Source organism: Mandrillus leucophaeus, unplaced genomic scaffold (assembly GCF_000951045.1).
Source record: "Mandrillus leucophaeus isolate KB7577 unplaced genomic scaffold, Mleu.le_1.0 Scaffold1, whole genome shotgun sequence".
NCBI lineage: Eukaryota > Metazoa > Chordata > Mammalia > Primates > Cercopithecidae > Mandrillus > Mandrillus leucophaeus.
Window position 1 is genome coordinate 1,397,828 of NW_012098097.1, and position 10,287 is coordinate 1,408,114.

The 10,287-nt window shown below is 37.7% G+C and overlaps 1 protein-coding gene across 1 annotated transcript in view; it reads right to left on the reverse strand.

The window, feature by feature from the left end:
- ABCA6 (ATP-binding cassette, sub-family A (ABC1), member 6) overlaps positions 1–10,287 on the reverse strand; it is a 62,132-nt gene that overhangs the window by 14,265 nt on the left and 37,580 nt on the right. Inside the window, exons 22-25 of the mRNA XM_012001498.1 lie at positions 9,095–9,271; positions 6,228–6,335; positions 4,940–5,113; positions 4,560–4,673 (exon numbers count right to left, since the gene is read on the reverse strand). Of these exons, the coding sequence (XP_011856888.1) occupies positions 4,560–4,673; positions 4,940–5,113; positions 6,228–6,335; positions 9,095–9,271 (573 nt within the window). The remainder of the gene's footprint in view (positions 1–4,559; positions 4,674–4,939; positions 5,114–6,227; positions 6,336–9,094; positions 9,272–10,287) is intronic.

The window sequence follows — 10,287 nt, forward strand, 5'->3', positions numbered from 1 at the left end:
ATCATAATGTTCCTATACGCAGATATACTCATTTGGCAATGATAGTTTCTACTTTTAGAGAGAGTAGGGAAGAAGCTTTTGTTAACAAAAATACATATGATCCCCAATAGAAAATTCTTAATAAAGACTGGCAACTAAGGTGACGGCTAAAATGACCAAATAGACTTCTTGCCAGTGTATTATTAAATTTAATCCAAGACAAGAGGATAGAGGGATTACCTTTTTATAGCTAAGGTAACAATATTGCTAATGAATAAAAACCTGTATATGTTGAAAGTTACATGGCTATCATAAAAAAATGAACAATCCATACTGTCTCTCAACCAGACTACTGCGGAGCTTTCTCATTGTCCTTCCTGCTCCATTTCTTCCCCATACCAAACAAAGGACTTTTCTGAGAGTGTGTATTTTTATTGTGATGGATTTATTTTATTTTATAAATTTTTATTGGCAAATGGGAAGGAATAAGGATAATTGTTTATTTTTTTGTTTTAAGAATCAATTGATCAGCCAAGTATGTATTGAGCACTACCCTTTGCCAGATCTTATTAATGTACCGATTATAATAAAAACAGAATCATAATTGCTAAATTCACTAAATATTACATAAATGCCAGGTTTTAATAATTTAGCAGGGATAATTTAATCCTCACAACTCCATAATGTAGATACTTTTATCATCTCTCCCCTTACAAATGAGAAATCTCGGATTTACTCTAAGTCCTTTAGTTCACTTAGCTGACTTTTCTTATTCTACCAGACCTCCACATTTCTACAATCTTTCCTCTCTTCTCATCCACTGGAACAAGAGAGGAGTCTAAACTTTGACAGTGCGAGCGGTTACTCCAGGACTCAATGTGCTAAGATGTGCTACTATACCTCCACCACAGAGCATAATAGGCTGAAAAGGTACTTCCTTATCAGCCAGGGGTCTGGGGTGCCCATGAAGCACCACAACCCTGGAGGTACGGAAGTCCACTGGACTCTAGAAACAAATTAACTGCTGACTGTGGCTTCACTCAACGATGGAGAGACATCACCTGCACTGTCCTTCCAAATGGATCCCAGATCACCAAAGGACAACCGCACTGAATATCAACATACTATACTTTCTGACATACGATCCTGTGAGGAGTAAACAAATTACCTTAGTCCTAGGACTAGCTTGGTTTAAGTTGATACTAGCTGTACGATGAAAGACAAATTCTCACAACATATATTTTCAATACATATTTAGAAATAAATTATAAGTTATCTGTATGCAAATGCAAATTTTAGTGCAAACTGCTTGAGGTCTTTGTGAAGAGGTATAATTTTGAAACTTTTTAGCCTACTGAAATCAAGATGTGTTATCAGCACAAGTTTTGAATCAGTATTTCCAACCATGCTACTGTCTCATATTTTTTAACATAAGGAATGACATAAGGTCTGAGACTCAAGTTTATTCCTGAGCCTGTCACTATTCTTCGTGTTTTTCTGAGCAAGTTACTTAATTCTTTCCTCTATTGAAGTAGGAAATTAAGAAAATAACAGAATAATAGTATAAGTAATAATAGTAAAAATTATAGTAATAGTAAGAAAAATAACAATGACTCATAGAATGAATTGCTGTATTAACCAAGGCTGAAAAGAATTTAAGTGGCCTCCCTCCCAGAAGTTAAAGTTAAGAGAGAATACTGTCTGTCCCAAGAAACACTAACCATATCTCTTTCCCACAGATTTGTAAGTTCTGTAAGTCCCTGTTGTTCTTGCTGTGCAGCTGCAAGGTCACGAGATAAATAAGTGAAAGTTGAGTTGCAACTCATATTTTTCCTAAGATGTAAGTCATGGCATAAATGACTAACAGCGTTTGTTCTTGCTTCTGCAAACCTGCTTCCTGCTTCACATATTTCCCACCCCAAAATGCTTAAAAGTTGCTCACTTTCTTTGTTCGGGGCTCAGACTTTCAGGACGCATGTCCGCTGAGCCGATATACACCTAAAATAAAAGCTCTCCTGCATCCTGATCAGTTTCTCTGTTTCCTTAACTTCCTGCAACACTATAAAATTAGGTAAATCATACTAGACAATTTCAAATTTCTTTCAAGTCTGACATTCCACCATCCTAGAAATATGTAGATTCCTTCCAGTGACAGAAAAAGGAAATAAATAAATAAATACACTGAAATAGATAAGCATAAGAAGGGCAAAGGAAAAATAATCGGAAATTACAAATACACAAATACATATTTTACTATTACACTGCGGTGTAATTTTGTTTTTACATTTTGGACAGTCTTTATTTTACAAAACATACCTTGCCTCTGGAATATTGTCTTGCCTTATCTGAATCCATAACAACTTAAGCATAAATGGCAGCAAAGGATAAAAGGCATGCAATCATATGTATATGTGTTTTGATTTTAAAAATACAGTGTTTTTCAGTGTCATTTTCTGCTGTGATCTTTTATTTGTGACAATTTTTTTCAAATCACAGTGAGAACACCTTAATCACCACCTTAGTCCACAAGCCTAAGAAGCAGTTCTGCATTATCATCTTACTTTAGAAAGAACAAAGTTATTTCTTCTTTTGTTCATCTATTCACTTGCTGCCATATATACAAGGCAAATTCATAATATGATAACGCAGATTCTGCCTTCTGCTGTGTTGTGAAGGAAAATTGCTCTCACTGGACTCTCACTCCTTACTCCACAATGGGAAAATGGTTTCTGCTTTCTAAGTCTAGAGATGAAACTTATTGTTTTGGAAGATTCTGGCATATTAAGTTCTAGAAGGTCTGTCACAGTCTATGGAATTGATGCGCAGGTTTGAACTCCTGGAACTTGGCTGAGAAAATCTTGTCTATAATGTTTTCCAACCCAAAGCATCACTACAGAGCCTGCAGCCATGAGGAAATCAAATCAGATCAGCTTCTCCACTAAAAGCTAAAAGGCAAGGGCTGAGGTATGTTTCTACCACTGATGTTGAATGCTCCCTTATCTGAAAAATTTCCAGCTCTATACAAACTGGGATGAGTTGTGAGTATACGGTAACCAGGGGCAACTATTTCATGAGGCACAAAGCAAAAAAAAGTGTCCATCTAGATGTGCATTTGTTCCAGTTTGTAATGATTTCTGTGTAATAAGGGTCAACACAAAGAGTGGCAAAAGCAACAGAAGGAACCATGATTCTAGTACGCTGTTTACCTAGGACTGAAGCACAAGCTGCTGAAAGAGCGTCTATGAGGGGCACTCACTAGGGCACCGGCAGCATCACTCAGGCTGGCAGGAGCAGACCCAAGTGCAATCATGTTGGACAATAACCCTGACATTTCTTGGCTATCACCTCCAAGGTAGACTTTATTCAGAGCTAAAACTACTGGCAAACACAAAGAATGAATGTGAATTCTTTGTTCACCTTTGCCAGACAGATGCAAGAGTGCTGGCTGAAAAGAAACCAACTGAGTGTCAGTAAGACTCTCTTCTACAGACATCTGATCTAGCACCTGGGATTACCCCGGACATGGCAGTAAGTCTGTTGGCTGAACAAAAAATAGTCTCCATGAAAAGGATAAATGGAAAGACCTTTGGTGCACCAAATCCTCATGGCTGCCTGAAAGCCTGAGTAAGGTAACCCTAATGTTCTTTCTGTAGCTTCTGTACTTCCACTGGATTGTGCTGATGGTGGTGAGAGATATAGTTATAGACACTACTTGCTGAATACAAAGAAATACAACCCAGAGAAGTCAAACCCAAGTGCTGTCCACTGAGAAGGAACAATAGCTACCTGCTGGCCAAAAGAGTCCCAGACTAATTTCTTGTAGAAGTCAGCGGGTGATATAGGTTGGTGCAAAAGCAATTGCAGTTTTGACATTACTTTAAATAGCAAAAGAAAAACACAATTGCTTTTGCACCAATCTAATATTAAATATACCATTTCTTACAGATGATCTTTGGTTGGGTTCTTCTCATGGGTTCAAGATTCCCATTCCAAGAGTTGAGAGCTGTTTTACAGACAGACATTCAATCACCAGTTGAGGATATCAGTTAATGGAGGCCTGAAGTGTAGGACCCAAGGCACTCTGGTGTCTCTAGAGTTTCAGCAAACATTTCCAGCAACGTTTTCCATGATCTTGGACAAGCTCTTTACTTTTATACTAATAAGTAACCTGGCATAAGTATAAAACATCTTTGGTATCTGAAACTATCAGCAGCTAAGGTTAAAAGAGGCCTCTTGAAGACCGTAGAGATGGGTTGTACTGTCAACTGTCAGGAAGCCAATTTTCTAGTGTTGGCAGGAAGCCCTGTATTCTGAAGGAGACATAAACTCAACAGGATGTTTTAGACGTCAGGTCTTCTGTAAGATTCTCCATAACTTCTGTTCAATGGGTAGCACCTGATTTCTTTAGAAATATTATTGATTCAGTAACAGTGTTGCACTTCCCTCTCTTTTCTATGGTGCAATTTTAAAGTATTATTAATTTTCCCTACTGCTTAAGGCAGACATCTGTATTTAAGATTACATCGGAAGTTTAAAAAATAACTCTATTTTTCTATTTGTATGTATGTATATGTACTTACAAAAAAGAAGTAAAATGACCAAAGGGCACTGTTTTTTCTCCTTTTGCGAAAAATAAATGATATCATATATATCAAGAAGACAAGAGAAGCTGCATAACCGGGAGTAACTATAACCTGAGGATAATACAAATAATAACACAGTCAAAAAATAAAATATTACTGAGGAAAAAATTAGATTACAAATTCTAAAACACATTTTATCATACATTTTATCATACAAATATCTAAAACACATTTATATCATACATAAAACTTTCCATGTTTTATGTTTTGGTTTATTAGAAAATATGAATTAAAACATCTTAACTACATAAAATAACAATGTTAAAATTTATTATTAATTACTTTATGAAATTTGGTTTATGTACTGTGTTACTTACCAAAGCAAACACAATTTGGCTTGTAATAAGAAGGTACTGCATGTTTTCTATGTAGAAAATTAAATACATTGCAAGGAGAATTAAAATGAAGAAGCTGACGTCCACTAGTGCCTGCCCACACCAGTAAGCAGAAGTGTAGAGGCCCGAAATCCATAGCTGGGACTTAGCATTTTTCTGATTAAAAAAGAAAAAGAAAGAAATGTATATAGATTCAATTAAAATGCAAATCTAAAATAAACACAAACACATTGGAAGAAATTTTAAGATAAATAAAATCTAATCTTCTAATATTAAAAAAAAATTATGCATATACGGCTTAGTAACCTGAGGCTTATAGAGCCAGTTCCATGGTTTACCAGTTGTCTATTTAAAAAAAAAAGGAAGTTCCGTTTTGTTGGTTTTGCTTGGCACCCTTCTTTTGGTTCTGCATAATGAATAGAAAAGTAACCTCATAATGTTCAAGGCATTAAACTCTATAAAAAGAAGTATTGGCCAGCATGGTGGCTCAAGCCTGTAATACCAGCACTTTGGGAGGCTGAGGTGGGTGGATCACAAGGTCAGGAGATTGAGGCCATTCTGGCTAACATGGTGAAAGCCCATTTCTACAAAAAATACAAAAATTAGTTGGGCGTGGTGGTGTAGGCCTGTAATCCTGTCTACTCAGGAGGCTGAGGCAGGAGAGCTGCTTGAACCCAGGAGGCTGAGGTTGCAGTGAACCGAGATTGTGCCACTGCACTCCAGCCTGGGCAATAGAGTGAGACTCCATCTGAAAAAAAGATGTATTATTTTGTGACCTGGAGGACATAATACATTTACCTTTACCTAAATATCTTAGAGAGTTTCTAGGTCAGGATGGTGAACACTGATATATGTAACTGTTTTGTCTGAATAATGGGCATAATTGAACACAAATATAACATAAAATTGCAATTTCCAGAGTGGCAAAGGAATTCAAGTCTTAAATTTGGCCTTCAATTTCAACATCAATGATTTCCTTCTTGTGCTTGGGAAATAATGTGGTCAAAAGATTTATAATATTTCCCTTTGAAGGTTTAGACTAATTGGAGTCTCTGAAAAATCATTGTACTTTTCAGGTGACATTGGAATAAAAAAGCATTTTGAGTTTTTATAAGTAAATTATCTGACTTGCTAAGAATAAGGTTTAGCTACAATATCTAAATTAAACATACATTCAAACGTTTTTCTCAGAAAACATTTTGAACACATAGCATTCAAAATACAGATATTGAAATTCCTGAAATTTCTTTTTTTCCCCGCTTTTTCTTACCTTGTAATCACTGATGCTGCCCATGGTGATGTAAGGAGAAATGCTACATAGAACCAAAAATAAGAAAAAGGAACCATCCGGCAGCCCAGTCCAGAGTCCTATGTGGCTCTGAAAATATAAAGCATGGCTTAAACTAGTGAATATTTGTTAAATGAAACAAATAATTATAGCCACAAAAATGCACTTTTTTGAAATGTTGAAAAATCAAAGTAAACGTGTAGCTCATCACCATCGATGCACACAGGTGGGAAGGAAAATGACTCTGATCTTCAACTCAAAGAACAAAGAGAAGTCAAAAAGTCATTTAGGACCTATTTCTGGGGATATTTCCAAAAAAATTGAAAGCAAGCTCTCGAAGAGACACCCACACATTCATATTCACACCAACAATACTCACAGGGGGAAGTAACCCAAAAGTCCAAATTAATGGACGAACAAAATGTGTATGTATATACAAACAATGGAATACTATTCAACCTTGACAAGGATCACCTGAGGTCAGGAGTCTGAATCAGCCTGACCAACATGGTGAAACCTATGTCTACTAAAAATACAAATTCGGCCAGGCGTGGTACATGCCTGTAATCCCAGCTACTTGGGAGGCTGAGGCAGGAGAATCGCTTGAATCCGGGGTGCGGAGGTTGCAGTGAGCAGAGATCACCCCATTGCACTCCAGCCTGGGCAACAAGAGCAAAACTCCTTCTCAAGAAAAAAAAAAGGAAGGAAATCCTGTCACATGCTACAACGTAGACGAAACTGGAAAACATGCTAAGTGAAATAAACCAGTTACCAAAAGACAAATATTCCATTTATATAAGGTATGTAAACTAGTAATATTCATAGAAACCAAGTAGGATGGTGGTTTCTAGGGGATAGGGGGAGGGGGAAATGTTTAATGGGCGTCGAGTTTCAATTCTGCAAGACGGAAAAGTTCTGGAGACGCATTTCACAACAGTGTGAGTAGACTTAATACTACTCAACTGTACACTTGCAAACAGCTGAAATGGTCAATTTTATATCATGCATTATTACCACAACACAAACATAATAATTCAGAAGTTTGGACCTTTGATGAACACATAATTCAGGCCTGAGCAGCATGTCTTTCTGAGCAAACCCAGAGATGGAAACCTCAGTAGCTGGGTGGATGTGTTCTGAAGCACAGAACTAAGAAGAAAACTTGTTGCTGCTTGTCTTAACTTCAGGGAAAGGAACTTTAAATCACTGCCCCCAAATCATCATCCACTCGAGGCTAGGCCAAGTGGACATTCAAGCAGCATCTAGGACCACCTCATGGATATAATTAAAGGGTAGCTGCATAAGCCTGTCTCAGAATAATTCTGTAATTCTTTAACTTTATTTAAGGTTTTGAGGGCTGTGTCTGCAAATCCATTTTTCATCATAGGAATGAGGGAGGAAAGGTGTGTGCCATGGGGAAGTGGGAGTGGGGAACAGGTTCCTAATAGAGTGGCTATGGACTTCAGTCCATTTCCATCCTGAGCAAACACAATGGCATTAGGAAGCTAATAATTCAGAAGTTAGGACTTCTGATGAACACATAATTCAGGCCTGAGCAGCACGTCTTTCTGAGCAAACCCAGAGATGGAAATCTCAGTAGCTGGGTGGATGTATTCTTTGGAAGGATAGCAGCATGAGCCTGTCTCAAAATAATTCTGCAATGAGACAGGCTTATGCTGCTATCCTTCCAAAGAGGAAGGGTAATCACTGTCTCTTTCTGCTACTCCTCTGGTTCCATGTTCTAGAGAATTCCCTTGAGACACTCCTTCCCTCAAGTCACCCTGTGCAGCAGACCTGTTTACGTGATCAGTTGTTCATATTCAACTCACGGAGGTATATGTCTGTCACGAACATCTCAAGTACTGTATATTTCACCCCCATTGTCCCCATGGCTTGCAGAAAATCTGCGCTTGCATATTCTCCCAGCACCACTGATTCACTGATTCAGTGAAGCCAAAACTGAACTTCACACTTTTGTCACACAATGGACTTTGCTTTGGATGGCTTCATTTCTAATCCTGCTTCTTGATGTTTTAAACTTCTGGTGTGAAACAGTTAGAGCCAGCTTTGAGAGACTCCTGTTGGTATCAGGCAGGGTCTAACCAGAAAACCGTGACTACATTAAGTACTTAGAGTGCAATTCCTTAATGACATGGTTAGGTGGGTGGTGAGCATCCCACAAGGACGGTGAAGTGAGAAGCAAGCCATTGTTGCTCCTGGGCTGCAGGAACAACAGAAGGAGGTGATGTGACTGGAGCCCAGTGTAGGGGGTCCTCTGCTTTTCTGTCTCCCATCACTGCTTTCTGGTGTCTAAACTGTCTGAAGCCAGACTACAGCCAACTGACACAGAATCCAATGCAGCCTGTCCCTCGCAACATAGAGCAACTATGAGTAGGTGAAGAAATAAATCAACAGATAGCCTCAGAACTGGCAGATTCCCCTTCATATTAGTCTGTCTACTACACATTTAGTCAATGGAGGGTCCACTAACTAATTATAATAGATTTATAAGTAACCAGGGTTACAAGTGCTCCTGATTTCCAAGTCAGTGTTTTCTTACTTCTGTTTCTCTCTCTCATACACTTCCACAATCAAGTATGTACAACTTTTCAAAACATTCCCTAGAAGACTGACAAAATATTGAAAAGTATTCCCTCATGATAATTATCTGATAACTTGGCAAGAAAAAGAAATCCTGTTTTGTTTGCTACAACTCATTTAAAATATTAGGACAAAATAATAATTTTCAGGCTTAACAATCACTTGTAGATATTTAAAAGCTAAAGAGAGAAAACATAGGCTATTTGTCCAATTCTTAATTGTTTAGACTCAGTAAATCCAATACTTACAAGAGGAAATGGGCTTGACTCAATTCGAATATGTTGTGTGTGATTAAGCATTCGAAGTAGCCCATTGCTGATAATATTCATAAGAATCGGAAAACAGTGCAATCTCTTGGTATTACACACAACTGAAAATCTATAATCCTTAAAACAGAAACAAATAAATAATGTTAATACTAAATTCTTAAACAACAAAGGCAAGGTTTATGTATAAAAGATCCTAACAGTGCCACAAGCTTGCTGTGTGTCCATCTTCAAGTTAACGAAACTTTCTGAGCTTTACCTTCCTCATCTATGAAAAGGAGATACTAAATGGGTTGTTGCAGGGCTTAAATGACACTCTGTTTATGTGCATTAAGCGCTAGCATGGAGTCAGCATACAATCAATATGAATTTTTGTTAGTATTACTAATTTTAGATAATTTTGTCTTCAATTTGCTGATGGGGAAATTTCAGTTAGTGGAGTTCAAAAGTCTCCCTGACAAGGAGACGTTGTCAGTTTATGATGAAGAAGCAAAGGAAGATCGGGCATGGTGGCTCATACCTGTAATCTTAGCACTTTGGGAGGCCAAGGCGGGCAGATCACTTGAGGTCAAGAGTTCGAGACCAGCCTGGCCAACATAGCAAAACTCCATCTTTACTACAAAATACAAAAATTAGCCAGGTGTGGTGGCACACGTCTATAATCCCAGCTACTCGGGAGGCTGAGGCAGAAGAATCACTTAAACTCGGAAGGTGAAGGTTGTAGGGTTGTAGTGAGCCGATCTCACACCACTGCAGTCCAGTCTGGGCGACAGAGTGAGACTCTGTCTCAAAAAAAAAAAAAAAAAAAAAAGGCAGCAGCAAAGGAACACTGGCCTTCTGGACAGGAGATAAGCATGGAGTTCATTAAATATTCATGCTTACCCTGCCAAAGAAGCATTTCCCCACTTCCTAAAGCAATCTTTATGTTTATGTACTTCACGTTTAGGAAAATGTTCATGCGTCTATTAGGAGGTTTATTGTTTAAATCTTACCACTAGTTCATATAGTAAATATGTGAGGTAGGTAACATAGTAACTGACAAAGTAATTTCCCAAAACTGGCACAAAGGGATTACATTTTTTATAGCATATTTAGTTTACACAGAACTGAATTCAGTAATACATCTTCAAAGGCTTTTCTTTTTAAAAAGTTTACTTTGTAGCAAGAAATAAAGA